The sequence below is a fragment of the Camellia sinensis genome, chromosome 1 (assembly GCF_055761805.1).
Source record: "Camellia sinensis isolate YWXY chromosome 1, ASM5576180v1, whole genome shotgun sequence".
Classification (NCBI taxonomy): domain Eukaryota; kingdom Viridiplantae; phylum Streptophyta; class Magnoliopsida; order Ericales; family Theaceae; genus Camellia; species Camellia sinensis.
In genome coordinates this window covers 239,002,057-239,029,536 of record NC_138961.1, presented here as the reverse complement: position 1 = coordinate 239,029,536, position 27,480 = coordinate 239,002,057, and the positions used below count along the sequence as shown (strand labels likewise).

The window sequence follows — 27,480 nt, the reverse complement described above, 5'->3', positions numbered from 1 at the left end:
CGACAATCTACTAATTTATGAAAATAAAAAAAGTTAGTATATTAGTAAAAGAAAATTTATATAAATATATAAAAATGCTTTCAAATTGAAATTACCTTGTTACATCCCCATCGAAGCAATGTAGTTGTATTTATCTTTTTGAGCTCCATATATTTTTTAACCCAATCCTACAAAAGTCGACACATATAGTAAAATATTTTAAAAATAACAATTTGTAATCAATAGAAACAAATTTATCAATAAATAAATTGTACCTTTTAACAAAAGTGGTTTGATCCATAAGTAACACTATAACAAAATTTCAGGATAAACAATGTTTGTAGTAGAATTTGGCTCATCATTAGAAATGAGGACACTTATACAATCAAAAGATGTGCATCTACATAGGTCCATATACAATTGCCCATGACTAAACACTGGTGTGCGCAAATCAACTCCAACAAATTTCACAGATTGCCCTTGAGATTTATTAATGGTCAGGGTATATGCCAATCGAACTGGAAATTGACGTCTTGTCATTCGAAAAGGCATTTCTGAAGAAGACGGTGTCAAGGATATCCTTGGTATGAATACCAAATTGCCAAATTTTTCTCCAGTTAAAATTTGAGCTTCAATTATGCGAGTATTGCATCTAGAAATCATCAATTTTGTGCCATTGCACAGTCCATCTTTTGGTGCAATATTTCTTAACAACATTATAGGACAACCCACTTTCAACTCTAGCTTAAAAGCTGGTAGCCCAAGAGGATCTAATGAATTTAAATATTCATTAGGATATTTATTTATTATGGTACGATCAATTTCATCATCTTCAGACATCTTGTCAGCTGCCAAATAAGTATGTGTGTTACTGGGAAAAATATTCAATGCTGCAGCATTGATGGCACTCACATCATCATTCCGTGCAGAAAGAATTGTACGTTCAGTTAAAAATGTTGCAGTCGATGTCATTGCCACATCCAGTTGCGGATAAACTACTGAGATTATGTCTTTTAGATCTTGGCATTTGTGTATTGTTGATGGAAGTCTAACAATTTCTTGAGGATTGGTCCCAATCTATTTATAAAAATAAATAAATAAAATAGTAAGTAAAATCAATTAAAGTACATAAACGTAAATATATTTCGTCAATTTAAAAGAACCATATAATAGAGAAAAAGTTTGAAAAAATATTACCTCTATCAAGAATTTTGCAAAATTAACATTTCCAAGATTTGCATGATTCAAGCGTATGTTCAAATTTAAAGACAGAACATGTATATCCTTCCATAGAAAAGAGTGTTTTAATGATGCATTCACAATTTGCTCACGGACTCCTTTGGTTATAACTGGTAAGATTTGTCGAAAATCTCCACCAAGAACAATAGTGATACCCCCAAATGGCTTTTCACTATCACAAGTGTCCCGAAGTGTGCGATCAACTGCCTCAACACAATGTCTATGCTGCATAGGGACTTCATCCCAGATTATAAGTTTTGTTTCTCTAAACAATTCTGCTTGTAATGATTGCTTGCTAAATCCACAAATTGAATTTTCCAATACATCCAACGGAATGAAAAATGTTGAATGAGCAGTACGACCTCCTACCATATAGCGATCTCAGGTTTACCCTTGTTGTACAGTGATCCGGACATGTGTCCGTGGATGTTGGTTGTTGTTTATTATCATGTTTGCATCCTTTGTACCTTGTATAGTGAGTTATGGGATGTGTTGGGCAGGTTTGTTACAGGTTGGTTGTGTTTGGGAGCCTAGTGTTGCTGCCCAGATTTTTGGTCCTTCGCTCGAGCGAGGAGTTTGTCGCTCGAGCGAGAGTGGTGTTGCGTCTGGTTCTGGACCTGAGAGTTGCATTTCCTGGCTCGAGCGAGATTTTCGTGGCTCGAGCGGTCTGGGTTTTTCTTCGCTCGATCGAGAACTTCTTGGCTCGAGCGAGAGTTTTCTGTGTCTGGTCGCTCGAGCGACCAATCATTCGCTCGAGCGAGCGTGTTTTATATCAGCGGACAGCAGCGTCTAAAACATCACTTTTTCAGTCCTTTTCTTTGATTAAACCCTAAATCCGACACCCTCTCTCTCTAAACTTGCACTCTCTCTAAGGTTTGATCTCCCTAGGGTGTGAATCTAGCCTAGGGCCTTTGTTAAAAAGGTAGAGGGTGTTGAAAGCTTCGATTTAATCTGAAAAAGTTTGGATTTGGAGCAAGTTGATCTTGGAGTCTTCATCTCCTTTTGGGCTAAAACTTCAAAGTAGGGATATCCTACTCCTCTCTATGGGTTTTGTCTTTAAATTTTGGTATTTTGAGATGTTGGTCTTGGTTTGGTAATTTTTGTGAAAGTTTGGGGCTTTTGTGTAATTTTACAAAAGTTGGGGTTTTATTCATAATAAGCCTAGATGCATGTTTGGCATAGAAAAATGGAATGATTGTTGAATCATTGATGAAAATGGAACCTAAGGGTTGAAATAGTAATTATGGAAAATGGCCTAATTACATTGTTTAATTAATTGGGATAATTAATTGGTGAGAAATGAGGAAATGAAATGTTGATTGAATATCCATTTGTGCATTTATTTTCTGTTTTAGAAATAACTGCTTTGGGCTATCGGTGGAGGATAGTCGAGATTGTTGTAGACAATGCATGATGATTAGGTAAACGGAAACTAATCAATAGAATGTGTCATGGAACTTGACGGTTGATAGAATACATTAATTGTGTGTATTGTGTGATTGTATATAGAACCAATGTGTTTATATACGTTATGTGTAGAGGAGGAGATAGGGGATGTACTCTGCGGTTTAGGGGAAGATAGGGGATGTACCTCTAAACCGGATAGGTATTGGGAGGAGATAGGGGATGAACTCCGTAGACACAGCTCATATGCTTGTCTAGAGAAGTGAAGATAGAGCTCATATGCTTATCTTTGTGAAGTGTGGATACAGCTTGTATGCTTATCTGTGGATATTGTTGATATACATATCTGTTGTAGAATGTGGATACAGCTTATATGCTTATCTGAGGATATTGTTGTTATACATATCTGTTGAGAATGTGGATATAGTTTTTATGCTTATCTGAATGTGAGATATAGTTTTTATACATATCTGTGGAAATGATGATAGAGCTAGCATGCTTATCTGTTGAAAAGGGGAAAATGAAAAGTAATTGGGACTTGTAAGTCGTTGACATAAATATGTAATTTATGTGATTGTATCAGTGTTGACCAACTATCAATTGCTAATGTTTTAGTCATTGTCCATGGTTGGTTTAGTGTATTTCTACTGGGCTGTGGCTCACCCTTTATGGGAATATCATTTTCAGGTGCAGGAAGCATGCCACCTCCAAGGACATAGCTTGGGAGGCTAGAGGCGGACATAGTGTAGTTGTTTTACTTTTGATGTATTACATGTAACTTCAAGCCAAGGGCTTAATGTGTAAACGAGTTAGTACTCTTTTGTTGAAACCAAGTGTTAACTTGGAAAGCTGTAAGCCCGTAGGGCATTTTGTTTTGATGTTAACATGTAATACTTATGTAATGAAACTCAATGAAATAAAGGAATGTGGTTAGTTTATATGTAAATGCTTGTCTTATCTGATGGGTTTAATGTTATTATTTTGAGGGCGTTACAACTTGGTATCAGAGCGTACCGGGTTCGAATACTTTGGGTACGTGGGAAGTGATTAGGATCACAATGGGTTTGTCTCGCTTGATAGAGACTTAGATGTAGTATCATATGCTATGTGCTTAATTGCTAACATGCTTATGTGACTATGTGGGTATGGGATTTAATTTCTGGGATGTTGATTGGATCCTTGAGTTTCTGGGAGTCTTGTTGGAAAAGCACTTGATCAATGCTATTTCTAACCGGAACTCTAGTAACGCCTCGGGACTATCATTATCCGGAAATGAAATTCGTAAGTGCTTATGTGTTTATGTGCTTATGTGGAGTGAATTACAGTTGTCCATGCATTAGGACGTGAGTGTTTAGTTTCGGCACACTTATGAATGTGCTAACGTTCTGTGTTGCCTTTATTAGGATGTCAGGACGAGGAAGAGGAGCTAGGCGTGGTAGACCTGCAAGGCAGGAAGTACCGTTACCGGGTGAGATTCCGGCAGTACAGGAGGGAGTTGGGCAGGCCAATGTGGTCGAGCCAGTGGGTCAGCAGGCTATGGGTGCCTTGGCCAGAGAGATAGCAGGAGCTTTGGGTATTCTTAGAGCTGGAAATCAGGCAGCTGAGACAGGGCCTTCCTTCTTGAAGAGGGAGTTCTTCCGGTGTAATCCGGACGAGTTTATCGGGGATCCTAAAGAGCCGCTTAAGGCAGATGAATGGCTCGAACAGACAACGAAGACGTTTGAGATGCTTGGCATCGAGGACGGAGCACTGAAAGTGACCTTGGCATCCTTCCAACTGAAGGGAGATGCGGGTCAATGGTGGAAGTACGAGAAAGCTCGTGTTGGTGGTACTTGGGAGGCGTTTGTGAATGCTTTTCAGGAGAGGTTTTTATCAGCAGCAGCTAGGGAGAAGCTGAGGGATCAGTTTAGCCAGCTTAATCAGCAGGGCTTGTCAGTGGCCGAGTTTGAGGCTACTTTTACCAGTCTGTCTAGGTTTGCACCTGAACTGGTGGCGTCTGAGGAACGCCGTTGCTATGAGTTTGAGCGGAAGTTGAGGCGGGGCCTCAAGTTGAGAATTGGTGGGTCTTATATTCGAGAGTATAGACACCTAGTGGACGCTGCAGCTCATATGGAGCTTATGATGCAGGAGGAGGATGAGGGCCAGAGAGGCTCCAAGAGGAGCCAGGATAGTCAGGGTGATGGCAGGAGGCAGAGGGGTTCTAACCCTCAGCAGTCGCAGGGTGGTGTTGCTAGATCGACCTTCCCAGTGCCGAGTGCAGGCTCCGGGAGAGGTGGTCAGGGGGATTTCACCTGTTACAAGTGTGGCCAGTTGGGTCACAAGGTTTCGGTTTGCCCGCAGAAGGGTGGGGGTCAGAAAGCTGCTTCTTCTTCAGCTAGACCGCAGAGTCAGAGTTTGGGCAGGGGGCAGCTCTTGACTTGTTATCAGTGTGGACAACCTGGGCACATGAAGAGGTTTTGCCCACAGTTGAGTGCCACTTCGGGAGCGTCTGGTTCTAGGCAGACGCAGGGTTTTCAGCCAGCTCAGTCTGTGCAGGCCTCGAGGGCCAATCCGGGAGCTTCGTCATCCCAGTCTGTGCAGCAGTCTTTTGCTCCGAGAGGTGAGCAGGTAGACCAGGGGCCTACGGGGCGCGTGTATGCTGTTACCGCGCAGGATTTAGTACCGGCTCCATCAGTAGTGAGAGGTACTTTTCTGTTTTGCAACTCAGTTGCTAATGTGTTGATAGACACGGGTGCATCTCATTCTTTTGTATCTGCTGCATTTGCATCTGTTTTGGAATTGGAGTTAGCACAGTTAGCATCTCCTATTTGTGTGGTATCGCCTTTGGGTGGTGAGTTGATTCTGAAACAGGGTGTTAGAGGATGTGATATAGAGGTCGCCGACTATAGGCTTCCTTTTCCGTTTGTTGTCATGCCCATGAAGGGTTTTGATGTTATTTTGGGTATGGACTGGTTATCGTCATACCGGGCTGTTATTGATTGCTACCGTCAGAGGGTTACATTGTGTACCTTGAGCGGGGAGTGGTTCCATTTCTTGGGAGACCGGGTTGGTAGTGTTTTGCCACCGGGGTATGATTCGCGAGGGCGAAGTGAGCTTAGTAGTCTACTTGCTAGCTTTGAGAGTGGTGAGTGTGGTGAGACCCAGCATGTATTACCGAGGGTGGTTTGTGAGTATTCGGATGTCTTTCCCGAAGATCTAGTTAGTTTGCCACCTCACCGAGAGATAGAGTTCTCTATTGATTTAGTGCCTGGTACGGCGCCGATTTCTATGGCACCTTACCGTTTTGCTCCAGCAGAGTTGGTTGAGTTGAAAGTTCAGCTCCAGGAATTGCTAGATAAGGGCTTTGTTCGCCCTAGTGTTTCACCGTGGGGAGCACCGGCACTCTTTGTTAAAAAGAAAGATGGTGCCTTGAGATTGTGTATAGACTACCGGAAGTTGAATCGGGCTACGGTTAAAAATAAGTATCCTATGCCCCGTATAGATGATTTGTTTGACCAGTTGAAGGGTTCCCGTTGTTTCTCTAAGATAGACTTGAGATCGGGTTACCATCAGTTGAGGGTCAGGGAGGAAGATATTCCTAAGACGGCATTCCGTACGCGGTATGGCCATTATGAGTTTTTGGTGATGCCATTCGGGCTTACCAATGCACCGGCAGTCTTTATGGACTTGATGAACCGGATTTTCCGGGAGTTCTTAGACCGATTTGTGGTTGTCTTCGTGGACGACATCCTTATCTATTCGTCTTCTGAGGAGGAGCATGAGGCACACTTGAGAGTGGTACTTGAGTTACTTAGAGCCCATAGGCTGTATGCCAAGTTTGGGAAGTGTGAGTTCTGGCTGGGGGAAGTCAAATTCTTAGGCCACGTGGTATCCGGGGAAGGGGTGTCTGTTGATACATCCAAGGTTGAGGCAGTGCAAGATTGGGCACAGCCTAAGAGTGTGTTTGAGATCCGTAGTTTTCTGGGATTGGCTGGGTATTACCGTCGGTTTGTGAAAGATTTCTCCAGGTTAGCGTCACCGTTGACTAGACTGACTCGGAAGGGAGTCAAGTTTGTGTGGAGTGAGACTTGTGAAAAGTCGTTCCAAGAGTTGAAAATTAGATTGACCACCGCTCCAGTGTTGATTATTCCGGAGAGAGGGTTGGGTTATGCGGTTTATTGTGATGCTTCACGAGAGGGTTTGGGTTGTGTGTTGATGCAAGAGGGAAAAGTGGTAGCTTATGGCTCACGTCAGTTGAAAATACACGAGAAGAATTACCCCACACACGACCTAGAGTTAGCAGCTGTGATCTTTGCCTTGAAAGTCTGGAGGCACTACCTTTATGGTGAGAGGTTCGAGGTATTCTCGGATCATAAGAGTTTGAAGTATCTGTTTACACAGAGAGACTTGAATCTGAGGCAGAGGAGATGGATGGAGTTCATCGAGGATTATGATTTTGAGTTACATTATCATCCGGGAAAGGCCAATGTTGTGGCCGATGCCCTTAGTAGGAAAACCATTAGTGATGTAGCTTGTATAGCCATCCGGGAATGGGAGATGTTGGGAGCACTTGGCGAGTTTGATTTGCTACTGGGCGAATCTGTTGAGGCTGCGGCCTTGTTTTCTGTTGTTGCGCAGCCTACACTTGTGACTAGAGTGTTAGAGGCACAGAGAGGTGACCTTGAGGTAGAATCCCTCCGAGAGAAGATCTCCAGTGGGAAAGTTGAGAAGGGTTTGACGGTGTATCCCGACCTGAGTGTGAGATACCGAGACCGTTTGTTTGTACCGGAGGCTTGCCGTGAGGAAGTACTCCGAGAGTTTCACCATTCGCGCCTTGCGGTGCATCCGGGAGGTACTAAGATGTATCAGGATTTGGGTCGCCAGTTTTGGTGGCGGGGTATGAAGAGAGATGTGGCTGTTTTCGTATCGAAATGCCTTACTTGCCAGCAGGTGAAGGCCGAGCATCAGAGGCCAGCGGGTTTGTTGCAACCCTTGCCTATTGCCGAGTGGAAGTGGGAGCATGTCACTATGGACTTCGTTGTAGGTCTTCCGAGGACTCAGCGGGGTAGTGATGCTATTTGGGTGGTTGTAGACCGGTTGACTAAGTCGGCGCACTTTATTCCTATGCGCGTGAGAGATTCGGTAGATCATCTTGCCGATTTGTATATTCGGGATGTAGTGAGATTGCACGGGGTCCCAGTGACGATCGTCTCAGATAGAGATCCTCGTTTTACTGCTAGGTTGTGGCAGAGTTTGCAGAGTGCACTGGGCACTAAGTTGACCTTTAGTACGGCTTATCATCCTCAGACTGACGGGCAGTCCGAGCGTACTATTCAGATCCTCGAGGATATGCTTCGGGGTTGTGTCCTGGACTTCAGTGGGACGTGGGAGAGGCACTTGCCATTGGTAGAGTTTGCCTACAACAATAGTTTTCAGTCTAGCATCGGTATGGCACCGTTTGAGGCCTTGTATGGCCGACCGTGTAGGTCTCCAGTTTGTTGGGCCGAGGTGGGTGATGCACCTTTGTTGGGTCCGGAGTTGGTTAGGGAGACGACGGAGAAAGTTGAGCTTATCCGTAGGAGGCTTGTTACAGCCCAGAGTCGACAAAAGAGTTATGCCGACCGTAGGAGGAGGCCTTTAGCGTTTGAGGTAGGTGATCATGTCTTTCTGAAAATATCACCTAGGCGAGGCCTGATGAGGTTTGGAAAGAGTGGGAAGTTATCCCCTCGGTTTATTGGTCCTTTTGAGATCCTTGAGAGGATAGGCGAGGTTGCTTATCGGTTAGCCTTACCGCCGCAGTTGTCTGGAGTGCATGACGTGTTTCATGTGAGTATGCTTCGGAAGTATGAGCCAGATCCATCACATGTGCTGGATTGGACCGATTTAGAGGTAGATGAAGATGCCTCGTATGAGGAGAGACCGGTTCGGGTCTTGGATAGGCGGGATCAGGTCCTGCGTGGCAAGACCATTCCTTTGGTGAAAGTCTTGTGGAAACATCACGGAGTGGTGGAAGCCACTTGGGAACGTGAGTTGGAAGTCCGAGAGAAATATCCGGACTTGTTTGTTGATATGTAATCTTGTATTTAAAATTTTACATTTTGTTGAACTTAAGAGCTTTTATATATGTCTTAAGTTGTGAAACATTGAAAATGTTTTGGTTATTGGGAGTATGTTTTGGAACTTGCCTTATATGGTAGTTGGATGTAACACTATATATGTTGAATATATTGTTGACATTGGAAACTTAGTGCATAATGTTGGTGCATGTTAATACTACATATGTTGTTTACATATTGTGATATGTCTCTTGTTAAAGGGATGGGATGACCGTAAATGGGTCGAATTGTTGAATGTTCAGGTGTAACATTGTTGTGTAAAATGAAGGAAAACTTGTTTTTGAAAACTTGTGCTTAATTTCGGGGGCGAAATTCTTTAAGGGGGGGAGGTTATAGCGATCTCAGGTTTACCCTTGTTGTACAGTGATCCGGACATGTGTCCGTGGATGTTGGTTGTTGTTTATTATCATGTTTGCATCCTTTGTACCTTGTATAGTGAGTTATGGGATGTGTTGGGCGGGTTTGTTACAGGTTGGTTGTGTTTGGGAGCCTAGTGTTGCTGCCCAGATTTTTGGTCCTTCGCTCGAGCGAGGAGTTTGTCGCTCGAGCGAGAGTGGTGTTGCGTCTGGTTCTGGACCTGAGAGTTGCATTTCCTGGCTCGAGCGAGATTTTCGTGGCTCGAGCGGTCTGGGTTTTTCTTCGCTCGATCGAGAACTTCTTGGCTCGAGCGAGAGTTTTCTGTGTCTGGTCGCTCGAGCGACCAATCATTCGCTCGAGCGAGCGTGTTTTATATCAGCGGACAGCAGCGTCTAAAACATCACTTTTTCAGTCCTTTTCTTTGATTAAACCCTAAATCCGACACCCTCTCTCTCTAAACTTGCACTCTCTCTAAGGTTTGATCTCCCTAGGGTGTGAATCTAGCCTAGGGCCTTTGTTAAAAAGGTAGAGGGTGTTGAAAGCTTCGATTTAATCTGAAAAAGTTTGGATTTGGAGCAAGTTGATCTTGGAGTCTTCATCTCCTTTTGGGCTAAAACTTCAAAGTAGGGATATCCTACTCCTCTCTATGGGTTTTGTCTTTAAATTTTGGTATTTTGAGATGTTGGTCTTGGTTTGGTAATTTTTGTGAAAGTTTGGGGCTTTTGTGTAATTTTACAAAAGTTGGGGTTTTATTCATAATAAGCCTAGATGCATGTTTGGCATAGAAAAATGGAATGATTGTTGAATCATTGATGAAAATGGAACCTAAGGGTTGAAATAGTAATTATGGAAAATGGCCTAATTACATTGTTTAATTAATTGGGATAATTAATTGGTGAGAAATGAGGAAATGAAATGTTGATTGAATATCCATTTGTGCATTTATTTTCTGTTTTAGAAATAACTGCTTTGGGCTATCGGTGGAGGATAGTCGAGATTGTTGTAGACAATGCATGATGATTAGGTAAACGGAAACTAATCAATAGAATGTGTCATGGAACTTGACGGTTGATAGAATACATTAATTGTGTGTATTGTGTGATTGTATATAGAACCAATGTGTTTATATACGTTATGTGTAGAGGAGGAGATAGGGGATGTACTCTGCGGTTTAGGGGAAGATAGGGGATGTACCTCTAAACCGGATAGGTATTGGGAGGAGATAGGGGATGAACTCCGTAGACACAGCTCATATGCTTGTCTAGAGAAGTGAAGATAGAGCTCATATGCTTATCTTTGTGAAGTGTGGATACAGCTTGTATGCTTATCTGTGGATATTGTTGATATACATATCTGTTGTAGAATGTGGATACAGCTCATATGCTTATCTGAGGATATTGTTGTTATACATATCTGTTGAGAATGTGGATATAGTTTTTATGCTTATCTGAATGTGAGATATAGTTTTTATACATATCTGTGGAAATGATGATAGAGCTAGCATGCTTATCTGTTGAAAAGGGGAAAATGAAAAGTAATTGGGACTTGTAAGTCGTTGACATAAATATGTAATTTATGTGATTGTATCAGTGTTGACCAACTATCAATTGCTAATGTTTTAGTCATTGTCCATGGTTGGTTTAGTGTATTTCTACTGGGCTGTGGCTCACCCTTTATGGGAATATCATTTTCAGGTGCAGGAAGCATGCCACCTCCAAGGACATAGCTTGGGAGGCTAGAGGCGGACATAGTGTAGTTGTTTTACTTTTGATGTATTACATGTAACTTCAAGCCAAGGGCTTAATGTGTAAACGAGTTAGTACTCTTTTGTTGAAACCAAGTGTTAACTTGGAAAGCTGTAAGCCCGTAGGGCATTTTGTTTTGATGTTAACATGTAATACTTATGTAATGAAACTCAATGAAATAAAGGAATGTGGTTAGTTTATATGTAAATGCTTGTCTTATCTGATGGGTTTAATGTTATTATTTTGAGGGCGTTACAACTTGGTATCAGAGCGTACCGGGTTCGAATACTTTGGGTACGTGGGAAGTGATTAGGATCACAATGGGTTTGTCTCGCTTGATAGAGACTTAGATGTAGTATCATATGCTATGTGCTTAATTGCTAACATGCTTATGTGACTATGTGGGTATGGGATTTAATTTCTGGGATGTTGATTGGATCCTTGAGTTTCTGGGAGTCTTGTTGGAAAAGCACTTGATCAATGCTATTTCTAACCGGAACTCTAGTAACGCCTCGGGACTATCATTATCCGGAAATGAAATTCGTAAGTGCTTATGTGTTTATGTGCTTATGTGGAGTGAATTACAGTTGTCCATGCATTAGGACGTGAGTGTTTAGTTTCGGCACACTTATGAATGTGCTAACGTTCTGTGTTGCCTTTATTAGGATGTCAGGACGAGGAAGAGGAGCTAGGCGTGGTAGACCTGCAAGGCAGGAAGTACCGTTACCGGGTGAGATTCCGGCAGTACAGGAGGGAGTTGGGCAGGCCAATGTGGTCGAGCCAGTGGGTCAGCAGGCTATGGGTGCCTTGGCCAGAGAGATAGCAGGAGCTTTGGGTATTCTTAGAGCTGGAAATCAGGCAGCTGAGACAGGGCCTTCCTTCTTGAAGAGGGAGTTCTTCCGGTGTAATCCGGACGAGTTTATCGGGGATCCTAAAGAGCCGCTTAAGGCAGATGAATGGCTCGAACAGACAACGAAGACGTTTGAGATGCTTGGCATCGAGGACGGAGCACTGAAAGTGACCTTGGCATCCTTCCAACTGAAGGGAGATGCGGGTCAATGGTGGAAGTACGAGAAAGCTCGTGTTGGTGGTACTTGGGAGGCGTTTGTGAATGCTTTTCAGGAGAGGTTTTTATCAGCAGCAGCTAGGGAGAAGCTGAGGGATCAGTTTAGCCAGCTTAATCAGCAGGGCTTGTCAGTGGCCGAGTTTGAGGCTACTTTTACCAGTCTGTCTAGGTTTGCACCTGAACTGGTGGCGTCTGAGGAACGCCGTTGCTATGAGTTTGAGCGGAAGTTGAGGCGGGGCCTCAAGTTGAGAATTGGTGGGTCTTATATTCGAGAGTATAGACACCTAGTGGACGCTGCAGCTCATATGGAGCTTATGATGCAGGAGGAGGATGAGGGCCAGAGAGGCTCCAAGAGGAGCCAGGATAGTCAGGGTGATGGCAGGAGGCAGAGGGGTTCTAACCCTCAGCAGTCGCAGGGTGGTGTTGCTAGATCGACCTTCCCAGTGCCGAGTGCAGGCTCCGGGAGAGGTGGTCAGGGGGATTTCACCTGTTACAAGTGTGGCCAGTTGGGTCACAAGGTTTCGGTTTGCCCGCAGAAGGGTGGGGGTCAGAAAGCTGCTTCTTCTTCAGCTAGACCGCAGAGTCAGAGTTTGGGCAGGGGGCAGCTCTTGACTTGTTATCAGTGTGGACAACCTGGGCACATGAAGAGGTTTTGCCCACAGTTGAGTGCCACTTCGGGAGCGTCTGGTTCTAGGCAGACGCAGGGTTTTCAGCCAGCTCAGTCTGTGCAGGCCTCGAGGGCCAATCCGGGAGCTTCGTCATCCCAGTCTGTGCAGCAGTCTTTTGCTCCGAGAGGTGAGCAGGTAGACCAGGGGCCTACGGGGCGCGTGTATGCTGTTACCGCGCAGGATTTAGTACCGGCTCCATCAGTAGTGAGAGGTACTTTTCTGTTTTGCAACTCAGTTGCTAATGTGTTGATAGACACGGGTGCATCTCATTCTTTTGTATCTGCTGCATTTGCATCTGTTTTGGAATTGGAGTTAGCACAGTTAGCATCTCCTATTTGTGTGGTATCGCCTTTGGGTGGTGAGTTGATTCTGAAACAGGGTGTTAGAGGATGTGATATAGAGGTCGCCGACTATAGGCTTCCTTTTCCGTTTGTTGTCATGCCCATGAAGGGTTTTGATGTTATTTTGGGTATGGACTGGTTATCGTCATACCGGGCTGTTATTGATTGCTACCGTCAGAGGGTTACATTGTGTACCTTGAGCGGGGAGTGGTTCCATTTCTTGGGAGACCGGGTTGGTAGTGTTTTGCCACCGGGGTATGATTCGCGAGGGCGAAGTGAGCTTAGTAGTCTACTTGCTAGCTTTGAGAGTGGTGAGTGTGGTGAGACCCAGCATGTATTACCGAGGGTGGTTTGTGAGTATTCGGATGTCTTTCCCGAAGATCTAGTTAGTTTGCCACCTCACCGAGAGATAGAGTTCTCTATTGATTTAGTGCCTGGTACGGCGCCGATTTCTATGGCACCTTACCGTTTTGCTCCAGCAGAGTTGGTTGAGTTGAAAGTTCAGCTCCAGGAATTGCTAGATAAGGGCTTTGTTCGCCCTAGTGTTTCACCGTGGGGAGCACCGGCACTCTTTGTTAAAAAGAAAGATGGTGCCTTGAGATTGTGTATAGACTACCGGAAGTTGAATCGGGCTACGGTTAAAAATAAGTATCCTATGCCCCGTATAGATGATTTGTTTGACCAGTTGAAGGGTTCCCGTTGTTTCTCTAAGATAGACTTGAGATCGGGTTACCATCAGTTGAGGGTCAGGGAGGAAGATATTCCTAAGACGGCATTCCGTACGCGGTATGGCCATTATGAGTTTTTGGTGATGCCATTCGGGCTTACCAATGCACCGGCAGTCTTTATGGACTTGATGAACCGGATTTTCCGGGAGTTCTTAGACCGATTTGTGGTTGTCTTCGTGGACGACATCCTTATCTATTCGTCTTCTGAGGAGGAGCATGAGGCACACTTGAGAGTGGTACTTGAGTTACTTAGAGCCCATAGGCTGTATGCCAAGTTTGGGAAGTGTGAGTTCTGGCTGGGGGAAGTCAAATTCTTAGGCCACGTGGTATCCGGGGAAGGGGTGTCTGTTGATACATCCAAGGTTGAGGCAGTGCAAGATTGGGCACAGCCTAAGAGTGTGTTTGAGATCCGTAGTTTTCTGGGATTGGCTGGGTATTACCGTCGGTTTGTGAAAGATTTCTCCAGGTTAGCGTCACCGTTGACTAGACTGACTCGGAAGGGAGTCAAGTTTGTGTGGAGTGAGACTTGTGAAAAGTCGTTCCAAGAGTTGAAAATTAGATTGACCACCGCTCCAGTGTTGATTATTCCGGAGAGAGGGTTGGGTTATGCGGTTTATTGTGATGCTTCACGAGAGGGTTTGGGTTGTGTGTTGATGCAAGAGGGAAAAGTGGTAGCTTATGGCTCACGTCAGTTGAAAATACACGAGAAGAATTACCCCACACACGACCTAGAGTTAGCAGCTGTGATCTTTGCCTTGAAAGTCTGGAGGCACTACCTTTATGGTGAGAGGTTCGAGGTATTCTCGGATCATAAGAGTTTGAAGTATCTGTTTACACAGAGAGACTTGAATCTGAGGCAGAGGAGATGGATGGAGTTCATCGAGGATTATGATTTTGAGTTACATTATCATCCGGGAAAGGCCAATGTTGTGGCCGATGCCCTTAGTAGGAAAACCATTAGTGATGTAGCTTGTATAGCCATCCGGGAATGGGAGATGTTGGGAGCACTTGGCGAGTTTGATTTGCTACTGGGCGAATCTGTTGAGGCTGCGGCCTTGTTTTCTGTTGTTGCGCAGCCTACACTTGTGACTAGAGTGTTAGAGGCACAGAGAGGTGACCTTGAGGTAGAATCCCTCCGAGAGAAGATCTCCAGTGGGAAAGTTGAGAAGGGTTTGACGGTGTATCCCGACCTGAGTGTGAGATACCGAGACCGTTTGTTTGTACCGGAGGCTTGCCGTGAGGAAGTACTCCGAGAGTTTCACCATTCGCGCCTTGCGGTGCATCCGGGAGGTACTAAGATGTATCAGGATTTGGGTCGCCAGTTTTGGTGGCGGGGTATGAAGAGAGATGTGGCTGTTTTCGTATCGAAATGCCTTACTTGCCAGCAGGTGAAGGCCGAGCATCAGAGGCCAGCGGGTTTGTTGCAACCCTTGCCTATTGCCGAGTGGAAGTGGGAGCATGTCACTATGGACTTCGTTGTAGGTCTTCCGAGGACTCAGCGGGGTAGTGATGCTATTTGGGTGGTTGTAGACCGGTTGACTAAGTCGGCGCACTTTATTCCTATGCGCGTGAGAGATTCGGTAGATCATCTTGCCGATTTGTATATTCGGGATGTAGTGAGATTGCACGGGGTCCCAGTGACGATCGTCTCAGATAGAGATCCTCGTTTTACTGCTAGGTTGTGGCAGAGTTTGCAGAGTGCACTGGGCACTAAGTTGACCTTTAGTACGGCTTATCATCCTCAGACTGACGGGCAGTCCGAGCGTACTATTCAGATCCTCGAGGATATGCTTCGGGGTTGTGTCCTGGACTTCAGTGGGACGTGGGAGAGGCACTTGCCATTGGTAGAGTTTGCCTACAACAATAGTTTTCAGTCTAGCATCGGTATGGCACCGTTTGAGGCCTTGTATGGCCGACCGTGTAGGTCTCCAGTTTGTTGGGCCGAGGTGGGTGATGCACCTTTGTTGGGTCCGGAGTTGGTTAGGGAGACGACGGAGAAAGTTGAGCTTATCCGTAGGAGGCTTGTTACAGCCCAGAGTCGACAAAAGAGTTATGCCGACCGTAGGAGGAGGCCTTTAGCGTTTGAGGTAGGTGATCATGTCTTTCTGAAAATATCACCTAGGCGAGGCCTGATGAGGTTTGGAAAGAGTGGGAAGTTATCCCCTCGGTTTATTGGTCCTTTTGAGATCCTTGAGAGGATAGGCGAGGTTGCTTATCGGTTAGCCTTACCGCCGCAGTTGTCTGGAGTGCATGACGTGTTTCATGTGAGTATGCTTCGGAAGTATGAGCCAGATCCATCACATGTGCTGGATTGGACCGATTTAGAGGTAGATGAAGATGCCTCGTATGAGGAGAGACCGGTTCGGGTCTTGGATAGGCGGGATCAGGTCCTGCGTGGCAAGACCATTCCTTTGGTGAAAGTCTTGTGGAAACATCACGGAGTGGTGGAAGCCACTTGGGAACGTGAGTTGGAAGTCCGAGAGAAATATCCGGACTTGTTTGTTGATATGTAATCTTGTATTTAAAATTTTACATTTTGTTGAACTTAAGAGCTTTTATATATGTCTTAAGTTGTGAAACATTGAAAATGTTTTGGTTATTGGGAGTATGTTTTGGAACTTGCCTTATATGGTAGTTGGATGTAACACTATATATGTTGAATATATTGTTGACATTGGAAACTTAGTGCATAATGTTGGTGCATGTTAATACTACATATGTTGTTTACATATTGTGATATGTCTCTTGTTAAAGGGATGGGATGACCGTAAATGGGTCGAATTGTTGAATGTTCAGGTGTAACATTGTTGTGTAAAATGAAGGAAAACTTGTTTTTGAAAACTTGTGCTTAATTTCGGGGGCGAAATTCTTTAAGGGGGGGAGGTTATAGCGATCTCAGGTTTACCCTTGTTGTACAGTGATCCGGACATGTGTCCGTGGATGTTGGTTGTTGTTTATTATCATGTTTGCATCCTTTGTACCTTGTATAGTGAGTTATGGGATGTGTTGGGCGGGTTTGTTACAGGTTGGTTGTGTTTGGGAGCCTAGTGTTGCTGCCCAGATTTTTGGTCCTTCGCTCGAGCGAGGAGTTTGTCGCTCGAGCGAGAGTGGTGTTGCGTCTGGTTCTGGACCTGAGAGTTGCATTTCCTGGCTCGAGCGAGATTTTCGTGGCTCGAGCGGTCTGGGTTTTTCTTCGCTCGATCGAGAACTTCTTGGCTCGAGCGAGAGTTTTCTGTGTCTGGTCGCTCGAGCGACCAATCATTCGCTCGAGCGAGCGTGTTTTATATCAGCGGACAGCAGCGTCTAAAACATCACTTTTTCAGTCCTTTTCTTTGATTAAACCCTAAATCCGACACCCTCTCTCTCTAAACTTGCACTCTCTCTAAGGTTTGATCTCCCTAGGGTGTGAATCTAGCCTAGGGCCTTTGTTAAAAAGGTAGAGGGTGTTGAAAGCTTCGATTTAATCTGAAAAAGTTTGGATTTGGAGCAAGTTGATCTTGGAGTCTTCATCTCCTTTTGGGCTAAAACTTCAAAGTAGGGATATCCTACTCCTCTCTATGGGTTTTGTCTTTAAATTTTGGTATTTTGAGATGTTGGTCTTGGTTTGGTAATTTTTGTGAAAGTTTGGGGCTTTTGTGTAATTTTACAAAAGTTGGGGTTTTATTCATAATAAGCCTAGATGCATGTTTGGCATAGAAAAATGGAATGATTGTTGAATCATTGATGAAAATGGAACCTAAGGGTTGAAATAGTAATTATGGAAAATGGCCTAATTACATTGTTTAATTAATTGGGATAATTAATTGGTGAGAAATGAGGAAATGAAATGTTGATTGAATATCCATTTGTGCATTTATTTTCTGTTTTAGAAATAACTGCTTTGGGCTATCGGTGGAGGATAGTCGAGATTGTTGTAGACAATGCATGATGATTAGGTAAACGGAAACTAATCAATAGAATGTGTCATGGAACTTGACGGTTGATAGAATACATTAATTGTGTGTATTGTGTGATTGTATATAGAACCAATGTGTTTATATACGTTATGTGTAGAGGAGGAGATAGGGGATGTACTCTGCGGTTTAGGGGAAGATAGGGGATGTACCTCTAAACCGGATAGGTATTGGGAGGAGATAGGGGATGAACTCCGTAGACACAGCTCATATGCTTGTCTAGAGAAGTGAAGATAGAGCTCATATGCTTATCTTTGTGAAGTGTGGATACAGCTTGTATGCTTATCTGTGGATATTGTTGATATACATATCTGTTGTAGAATGTGGATACAGCTTATATGCTTATCTGAGGATATTGTTGTTATACATATCTGTTGAGAATGTGGATATAGTTTTTATGCTTATCTGAATGTGAGATATAGTTTTTATACATATCTGTGGAAATGATGATAGAGCTAGCATGCTTATCTGTTGAAAAGGGGAAAATGAAAAGTAATTGGGACTTGTAAGTCGTTGACATAAATATGTAATTTATGTGATTGTATCAGTGTTGACCAACTATCAATTGCTAATGTTTTAGTCATTGTCCATGGTTGGTTTAGTGTATTTCTACTGGGCTGTGGCTCACCCTTTATGGGAATATCATTTTCAGGTGCAGGAAGCATGCCACCTCCAAGGACATAGCTTGGGAGGCTAGAGGCGGACATAGTGTAGTTGTTTTACTTTTGATGTATTACATGTAACTTCAAGCCAAGGGCTTAATGTGTAAACGAGTTAGTACTCTTTTGTTGAAACCAAGTGTTAACTTGGAAAGCTGTAAGCCCGTAGGGCATTTTGTTTTGATGTTAACATGTAATACTTATGTAATGAAACTCAATGAAATAAAGGAATGTGGTTAGTTTATATGTAAATGCTTGTCTTATCTGATGGGTTTAATGTTATTATTTTGAGGGCGTTACAACTTGGTATCAGAGCGTACCGGGTTCGAATACTTTGGGTACGTGGGAAGTGATTAGGATCACAATGGGTTTGTCTCGCTTGATAGAGACTTAGATGTAGTATCATATGCTATGTGCTTAATTGCTAACATGCTTATGTGACTATGTGGGTATGGGATTTAATTTCTGGGATGTTGATTGGATCCTTGAGTTTCTGGGAGTCTTGTTGGAAAAGCACTTGATCAATGCTATTTCTAACCGGAACTCTAGTAACGCCTCGGGACTATCATTATCCGGAAATGAAATTCGTAAGTGCTTATGTGTTTATGTGCTTATGTGGAGTGAATTACAGTTGTCCATGCATTAGGACGTGAGTGTTTAGTTTCGGCACACTTATGAATGTGCTAACGTTCTGTGTTGCCTTTATTAGGATGTCAGGACGAGGAAGAGGAGCTAGGCGTGGTAGACCTGCAAGGCAGGAAGTACCGTTACCGGGTGAGATTCCGGCAGTACAGGAGGGAGTTGGGCAGGCCAATGTGGTCGAGCCAGTGGGTCAGCAGGCTATGGGTGCCTTGGCCAGAGAGATAGCAGGAGCTTTGGGTATTCTTAGAGCTGGAAATCAGGCAGCTGAGACAGGGCCTTCCTTCTTGAAGAGGGAGTTCTTCCGGTGTAATCCGGACGAGTTTATCGGGGATCCTAAAGAGCCGCTTAAGGCAGATGAATGGCTCGAACAGACAACGAAGACGTTTGAGATGCTTGGCATCGAGGACGGAGCACTGAAAGTGACCTTGGCATCCTTCCAACTGAAGGGAGATGCGGGTCAATGGTGGAAGTACGAGAAAGCTCGTGTTGGTGGTACTTGGGAGGCGTTTGTGAATGCTTTTCAGGAGAGGTTTTTATCAGCAGCAGCTAGGGAGAAGCTGAGGGATCAGTTTAGCCAGCTTAATCAGCAGGGCTTGTCAGTGGCCGAGTTTGAGGCTACTTTTACCAGTCTGTCTAGGTTTGCACCTGAACTGGTGGCGTCTGAGGAACGCCGTTGCTATGAGTTTGAGCGGAAGTTGAGGCGGGGCCTCAAGTTGAGAATTGGTGGGTCTTATATTCGAGAGTATAGACACCTAGTGGACGCTGCAGCTCATATGGAGCTTATGATGCAGGAGGAGGATGAGGGCCAGAGAGGCTCCAAGAGGAGCCAGGATAGTCAGGGTGATGGCAGGAGGCAGAGGGGTTCTAACCCTCAGCAGTCGCAGGGTGGTGTTGCTAGATCGACCTTCCCAGTGCCGAGTGCAGGCTCCGGGAGAGGTGGTCAGGGGGATTTCACCTGTTACAAGTGTGGCCAGTTGGGTCACAAGGTTTCGGTTTGCCCGCAGAAGGGTGGGGGTCAGAAAGCTGCTTCTTCTTCAGCTAGACCGCAGAGTCAGAGTTTGGGCAGGGGGCAGCTCTTGACTTGTTATCAGTGTGGACAACCTGGGCACATGAAGAGGTTTTGCCCACAGTTGAGTGCCACTTCGGGAGCGTCTGGTTCTAGGCAGACGCAGGGTTTTCAGCCAGCTCAGTCTGTGCAGGCCTCGAGGGCCAATCCGGGAGCTTCGTCATCCCAGTCTGTGCAGCAGTCTTTTGCTCCGAGAGGTGAGCAGGTAGACCAGGGGCCTACGGGGCGCGTGTATGCTGTTACCGCGCAGGATTTAGTACCGGCTCCATCAGTAGTGAGAGGTACTTTTCTGTTTTGCAACTCAGTTGCTAATGTGTTGATAGACACGGGTGCATCTCATTCTTTTGTATCTGCTGCATTTGCATCTGTTTTGGAATTGGAGTTAGCACAGTTAGCATCTCCTATTTGTGTGGTATCGCCTTTGGGTGGTGAGTTGATTCTGAAACAGGGTGTTAGAGGATGTGATATAGAGGTCGCCGACTATAGGCTTCCTTTTCCGTTTGTTGTCATGCCCATGAAGGGTTTTGATGTTATTTTGGGTATGGACTGGTTATCGTCATACCGGGCTGTTATTGATTGCTACCGTCAGAGGGTTACATTGTGTACCTTGAGCGGGGAGTGGTTCCATTTCTTGGGAGACCGGGTTGGTAGTGTTTTGCCACCGGGGTATGATTCGCGAGGGCGAAGTGAGCTTAGTAGTCTACTTGCTAGCTTTGAGAGTGGTGAGTGTGGTGAGACCCAGCATGTATTACCGAGGGTGGTTTGTGAGTATTCGGATGTCTTTCCCGAAGATCTAGTTAGTTTGCCACCTCACCGAGAGATAGAGTTCTCTATTGATTTAGTGCCTGGTACGGCGCCGATTTCTATGGCACCTTACCGTTTTGCTCCAGCAGAGTTGGTTGAGTTGAAAGTTCAGCTCCAGGAATTGCTAGATAAGGGCTTTGTTCGCCCTAGTGTTTCACCGTGGGGAGCACCGGCACTCTTTGTTAAAAAGAAAGATGGTGCCTTGAGATTGTGTATAGACTACCGGAAGTTGAATCGGGCTACGGTTAAAAATAAGTATCCTATGCCCCGTATAGATGATTTGTTTGACCAGTTGAAGGGTTCCCGTTGTTTCTCTAAGATAGACTTGAGATCGGGTTACCATCAGTTGAGGGTCAGGGAGGAAGATATTCCTAAGACGGCATTCCGTACGCGGTATGGCCATTATGAGTTTTTGGTGATGCCATTCGGGCTTACCAATGCACCGGCAGTCTTTATGGACTTGATGAACCGGATTTTCCGGGAGTTCTTAGACCGATTTGTGGTTGTCTTCGTGGACGACATCCTTATCTATTCGTCTTCTGAGGAGGAGCATGAGGCACACTTGAGAGTGGTACTTGAGTTACTTAGAGCCCATAGGCTGTATGCCAAGTTTGGGAAGTGTGAGTTCTGGCTGGGGGAAGTCAAATTCTTAGGCCACGTGGTATCCGGGGAAGGGGTGTCTGTTGATACATCCAAGGTTGAGGCAGTGCAAGATTGGGCACAGCCTAAGAGTGTGTTTGAGATCCGTAGTTTTCTGGGATTGGCTGGGTATTACCGTCGGTTTGTGAAAGATTTCTCCAGGTTAGCGTCACCGTTGACTAGACTGACTCGGAAGGGAGTCAAGTTTGTGTGGAGTGAGACTTGTGAAAAGTCGTTCCAAGAGTTGAAAATTAGATTGACCACCGCTCCAGTGTTGATTATTCCGGAGAGAGGGTTGGGTTATGCGGTTTATTGTGATGCTTCACGAGAGGGTTTGGGTTGTGTGTTGATGCAAGAGGGAAAAGTGGTAGCTTATGGCTCACGTCAGTTGAAAATACACGAGAAGAATTACCCCACACACGACCTAGAGTTAGCAGCTGTGATCTTTGCCTTGAAAGTCTGGAGGCACTACCTTTATGGTGAGAGGTTCGAGGTATTCTCGGATCATAAGAGTTTGAAGTATCTGTTTACACAGAGAGACTTGAATCTGAGGCAGAGGAGATGGATGGAGTTCATCGAGGATTATGATTTTGAGTTACATTATCATCCGGGAAAGGCCAATGTTGTGGCCGATGCCCTTAGTAGGAAAACCATTAGTGATGTAGCTTGTATAGCCATCCGGGAATGGGAGATGTTGGGAGCACTTGGCGAGTTTGATTTGCTACTGGGCGAATCTGTTGAGGCTGCGGCCTTGTTTTCTGTTGTTGCGCAGCCTACACTTGTGACTAGAGTGTTAGAGGCACAGAGAGGTGACCTTGAGGTAGAATCCCTCCGAGAGAAGATCTCCAGTGGGAAAGTTGAGAAGGGTTTGACGGTGTATCCCGACCTGAGTGTGAGATACCGAGACCGTTTGTTTGTACCGGAGGCTTGCCGTGAGGAAGTACTCCGAGAGTTTCACCATTCGCGCCTTGCGGTGCATCCGGGAGGTACTAAGATGTATCAGGATTTGGGTCGCCAGTTTTGGTGGCGGGGTATGAAGAGAGATGTGGCTGTTTTCGTATCGAAATGCCTTACTTGCCAGCAGGTGAAGGCCGAGCATCAGAGGCCAGCGGGTTTGTTGCAACCCTTGCCTATTGCCGAGTGGAAGTGGGAGCATGTCACTATGGACTTCGTTGTAGGTCTTCCGAGGACTCAGCGGGGTAGTGATGCTATTTGGGTGGTTGTAGACCGGTTGACTAAGTCGGCGCACTTTATTCCTATGCGCGTGAGAGATTCGGTAGATCATCTTGCCGATTTGTATATTCGGGATGTAGTGAGATTGCACGGGGTCCCAGTGACGATCGTCTCAGATAGAGATCCTCGTTTTACTGCTAGGTTGTGGCAGAGTTTGCAGAGTGCACTGGGCACTAAGTTGACCTTTAGTACGGCTTATCATCCTCAGACTGACGGGCAGTCCGAGCGTACTATTCAGATCCTCGAGGATATGCTTCGGGGTTGTGTCCTGGACTTCAGTGGGACGTGGGAGAGGCACTTGCCATTGGTAGAGTTTGCCTACAACAATAGTTTTCAGTCTAGCATCGGTATGGCACCGTTTGAGGCCTTGTATGGCCGACCGTGTAGGTCTCCAGTTTGTTGGGCCGAGGTGGGTGATGCACCTTTGTTGGGTCCGGAGTTGGTTAGGGAGACGACGGAGAAAGTTGAGCTTATCCGTAGGAGGCTTGTTACAGCCCAGAGTCGACAAAAGAGTTATGCCGACCGTAGGAGGAGGCCTTTAGCGTTTGAGGTAGGTGATCATGTCTTTCTGAAAATATCACCTAGGCGAGGCCTGATGAGGTTTGGAAAGAGTGGGAAGTTATCCCCTCGGTTTATTGGTCCTTTTGAGATCCTTGAGAGGATAGGCGAGGTTGCTTATCGGTTAGCCTTACCGCCGCAGTTGTCTGGAGTGCATGACGTGTTTCATGTGAGTATGCTTCGGAAGTATGAGCCAGATCCATCACATGTGCTGGATTGGACCGATTTAGAGATAGATGAAGATGCCTCGTATGAGGAGAGACCGGTTCGGGTCTTGGATAGGCGGGATCAGGTCCTGCGTGGCAAGACCATTCCTTTGGTGAAAGTCTTGTGGAAACATCACGGAGTGGTGGAAGCCACTTGGGAACGTGAGTTGGAAGTCCGAGAGAAATATCCGGACTTGTTTGTTGATATGTAATCTTGTATTTAAAATTTTACATTTTGTTGAACTTAAGAGCTTTTATATATGTCTTAAGTTGTGAAACATTGAAAATGTTTTGGTTATTGGGAGTATGTTTTGGAACTTGCCTTATATGGTAGTTAGATGTAACACTATATATGTTGAATATATTGTTGACATTGGAAACTTAGTGCATAATGTTGGTGCATGTTAATACTACATATGTTGTTTACATATTGTGATATGTCTCTTGTTAAAGGGATGGGATGACCGTAAATGGGTCGAATTGTTGAATGTTCAGGTGTAACATTGTTGTGTAAAATGAAGGAAAACTTGTTTTTGAAAACTTGTGCTTAATTTCGGGGGCGAAATTCTTTAAGGGGGGGAGGTTATAGCGATCTCAGGTTTACCCTTGTTGTACAGTGATCCGGACATGTGTCCGTGGATGTTGGTTGTTGTTTATTATCATGTTTGCATCCTTTGTACCTTGTATAGTGAGTTATGGGATGTGTTGGGCGGGTTTGTTACAGGTTGGTTGTGTTTGGGAGCCTAGTGTTGCTGCCCAGATTTTTGGTCCTTCGCTCGAGCGAGGAGTTTGTCGCTCGAGCGAGAGTGGTGTTGCGTCTGGTTCTGGACCTGAGAGTTGCATTTCCTGGCTCGAGCGAGATTTTCGTGGCTCGAGCGGTCTGGGTTTTTCTTCGCTCGATCGAGAACTTCTTGGCTCGAGCGAGAGTTTTCTGTGTCTGGTCGCTCGAGCGACCAATCATTCGCTCGAGCGAGCGTGTTTTATATCAGCGGACAGCAGCGTCTAAAACATCACTTTTTCAGTCCTTTTCTTTGATTAAACCCTAAATCCGACACCCTCTCTCTCTAAACTTGCACTCTCTCTAAGGTTTGATCTCCCTAGGGTGTGAATCTAGCCTAGGGCCTTTGTTAAAAAGGTAGAGGGTGTTGAAAGCTTCGATTTAATCTGAAAAAGTTTGGATTTGGAGCAAGTTGATCTTGGAGTCTTCATCTCCTTTTGGGCTAAAACTTCAAAGTAGGGATATCCTACTCCTCTCTATGGGTTTTGTCTTTAAATTTTGGTATTTTGAGATGTTGGTCTTGGTTTGGTAATTTTTGTGAAAGTTTGGGGCTTTTGTGTAATTTTACAAAAGTTGGGGTTTTATTCATAATAAGCCTAGATGCATGTTTGGCATAGAAAAATGGAATGATTGTTGAATCATTGATGAAAATGGAACCTAAGGGTTGAAATAGTAATTATGGAAAATGGCCTAATTACATTGTTTAATTAATTGGGATAATTAATTGGTGAGAAATGAGGAAATGAAATGTTGATTGAATATCCATTTGTGCATTTATTTTCTGTTTTAGAAATAACTGCTTTGGGCTATCGGTGGAGGATAGTCGAGATTGTTGTAGACAATGCATGATGATTAGGTAAACGGAAACTAATCAATAGAATGTGTCATGGAACTTGACGGTTGATAGAATACATTAATTGTGTGTATTGTGTGATTGTATATAGAACCAATGTGTTTATATACGTTATGTGTAGAGGAGGAGATAGGGGATGTACTCTGCGGTTTAGGGGAAGATAGGGGATGTACCTCTAAACCGGATAGGTATTGGGAGGAGATAGGGGATGAACTCCGTAGACACAGCTCATATGCTTGTCTAGAGAAGTGAAGATAGAGCTCATATGCTTATCTTTGTGAAGTGTGGATACAGCTTGTATGCTTATCTGTGGATATTGTTGATATACATATCTGTTGTAGAATGTGGATACAGCTTATATGCTTATCTGAGGATATTGTTGTTATACATATCTGTTGAGAATGTGGATATAGTTTTTATGCTTATCTGAATGTGAGATATAGTTTTTATACATATCTGTGGAAATGATGATAGAGCTAGCATGCTTATCTGTTGAAAAGGGGAAAATGAAAAGTAATTGGGACTTGTAAGTCGTTGACATAAATATGTAATTTATGTGATTGTATCAGTGTTGACCAACTATCAATTGCTAATGTTTTAGTCATTGTCCATGGTTGGTTTAGTGTATTTCTACTGGGCTGTGGCTCACCCTTTATGGGAATATCATTTTCAGGTGCAGGAAGCATGCCACCTCCAAGGACATAGCTTGGGAGGCTAGAGGCGGACATAGTGTAGTTGTTTTACTTTTGATGTATTACATGTAACTTCAAGCCAAGGGCTTAATGTGTAAACGAGTTAGTACTCTTTTGTTGAAACCAAGTGTTAACTTGGAAAGCTGTAAGCTCGTAGGGCATTTTGTTTTGATGTTAACATGTAATACTTATGTAATGAAACTCAATGAAATAAAGGAATGTGATTAGTTTATATGTAAATGCTTGTCTTATCTGATGGGTTTAATGTTATTATTTTGAGGGCGTTACATACCAATAACAATGATGCAATTCCAGATGAAGCCATAGTAATAATAATATGGCCAACGCTGCGACACTTCAATGCAATCGCATTGTACAAAAACGTTTTCCCTGTTCCGGCACCTCCATTCAAAAAGAAAATAGTTCCCTTATTTTCAAAGACTGAGGAAGTGATTGCATCATAAGCTGTTCGTTGATCATTGTTGATGCGATCAATAATAATTTCTACATCTGCCTGTTGTGCCTCATTCTGCAGTTGTTGATGTTCAAATATCAACCTGTTACCAACTACTGCACTCCAATTTGTAGAAGGTTGTGGCATTGGCGGGAAGTCAATTAAACTTTTGCCAGATTCTTGGAGCATTTGATTCAAAAGATATAGACCATAGTCTTCAATTTGAGCCTCAGTTGGTTCAGAAATGGCAAAAAATGTTCGAATCTTATGTGCAAGATCATCACATATATGCGTTGAAAATTGATTCCATAACGCATATGGTTGCAGTGGAGAGCACTGAGTAAGAATAATAGTAAACAATCTCCTTAATTGATAACCAGTTTTCATAACAGTAGCCTCTTTAAGGCATTGTATTTGTTCTTCATCATCTTCTAAAAGTCCTCTTGCAACATATGCTAATTTAAACGTATCATGCAAAACATTGTTGATCGTACGTAAGCACTGAAACGATTTTGGTCCTTTGACAACAGTTAATAGCAAACGCAAATAAAATCTCTCACCACAATTAGGGCTAGCAAAGTACATTCTACTGATTGCATAGCCCTGCTGCCTTAGTTTCCATCTCTTTTCTGAATTAAGCCAAACAAAATGTTGTGGAAATTCTTGGTAAGTGAATGAACATTCATCTTCCATAGAAGAGCAACATGCAAAAAAACCAGTAAGGGTTGACATTTGTTGGCTAGCTCTAGAAACAATTGCTTCTAATGATTCATCAAGATTAAAAAGAACGCGGTGCATTTCAAGTAAATGAAGTTCTAAGCGTACAACTGTTAGTATCTCAGCATGCAATGGATGACCAGATATTCGCCAAGCAGCTTCTGGAGGTCCAATATACCTCGCATCGAGATATTGTTGGATCTCATTTATCAATCCCAACACCATCGTTGTATGATCATAACCCTTGTAAATGTACTTGTGTATATACTTGACACATCTCATTCCGGCACAAACTTCTACGTTTATGTGACAGTTGAAACGTTTAGAAAGATATACATTGTATGGTACAATGTCTCTATTATCAACTTCTTTCCCCCTTACAATATGAACTTGACCATTATTGCGACGACGATAGATAGGATATCCATCTTGATCCATAGTAGTTGTTTCTGCGAACGCTCGAGGGTATCTCTTAGTGCATTTATCATTTTCCATACATGGTGCTTGTGAATTTTGAGCACCATATGGTCCATGTACCATACAACACTTGATAGTTTCAAAAAGCATAGGTTCATCTTTTGGATCTGGAAATTCTGCACAAACC

At 44.1% G+C, this 27,480-nt stretch overlaps 1 protein-coding gene across 1 annotated transcript; it reads right to left on the bottom strand.

Annotated features, from left to right (window-relative positions):
• Positions 1 to 288: 288 nt before the first annotated feature.
• On the bottom strand, positions 289 to 27,314 carry LOC145822878 (uncharacterized). Its single transcript, XM_082921310.1, has 3 exons — positions 25,998 to 27,314; positions 1,177 to 1,443; positions 289 to 1,056 (listed from the first exon to the last, which is right to left on the bottom strand). Exons 1-3 carry the CDS (start codon positions 27,312 to 27,314, stop codon positions 289 to 291), a joined length of 2,352 nt encoding a protein of 783 aa, XP_082777436.1.
• Positions 27,315 to 27,480: the final 166 nt, after the last annotated feature.

Coding starts and splice junctions, on each gene's coding strand:
- LOC145822878 (XM_082921310.1), bottom strand. CDS start 27,314: ATGGATCAAGATGGATATCCTATCTATCGTCGTCGCAATAATGGTCAA. Junction 1,444..25,997: donor GAATTGCATCATTGTTATTG/GTATGTAACGCC, acceptor GTCCCTATGCAG/CATAGACATTGTGTTGAGGC. Junction 1,057..1,176: donor TTGCAAAATTCTTGATAGAG/GTAATATTTTTT, acceptor TTTTATAAATAG/ATTGGGACCAATCCTCAAGA.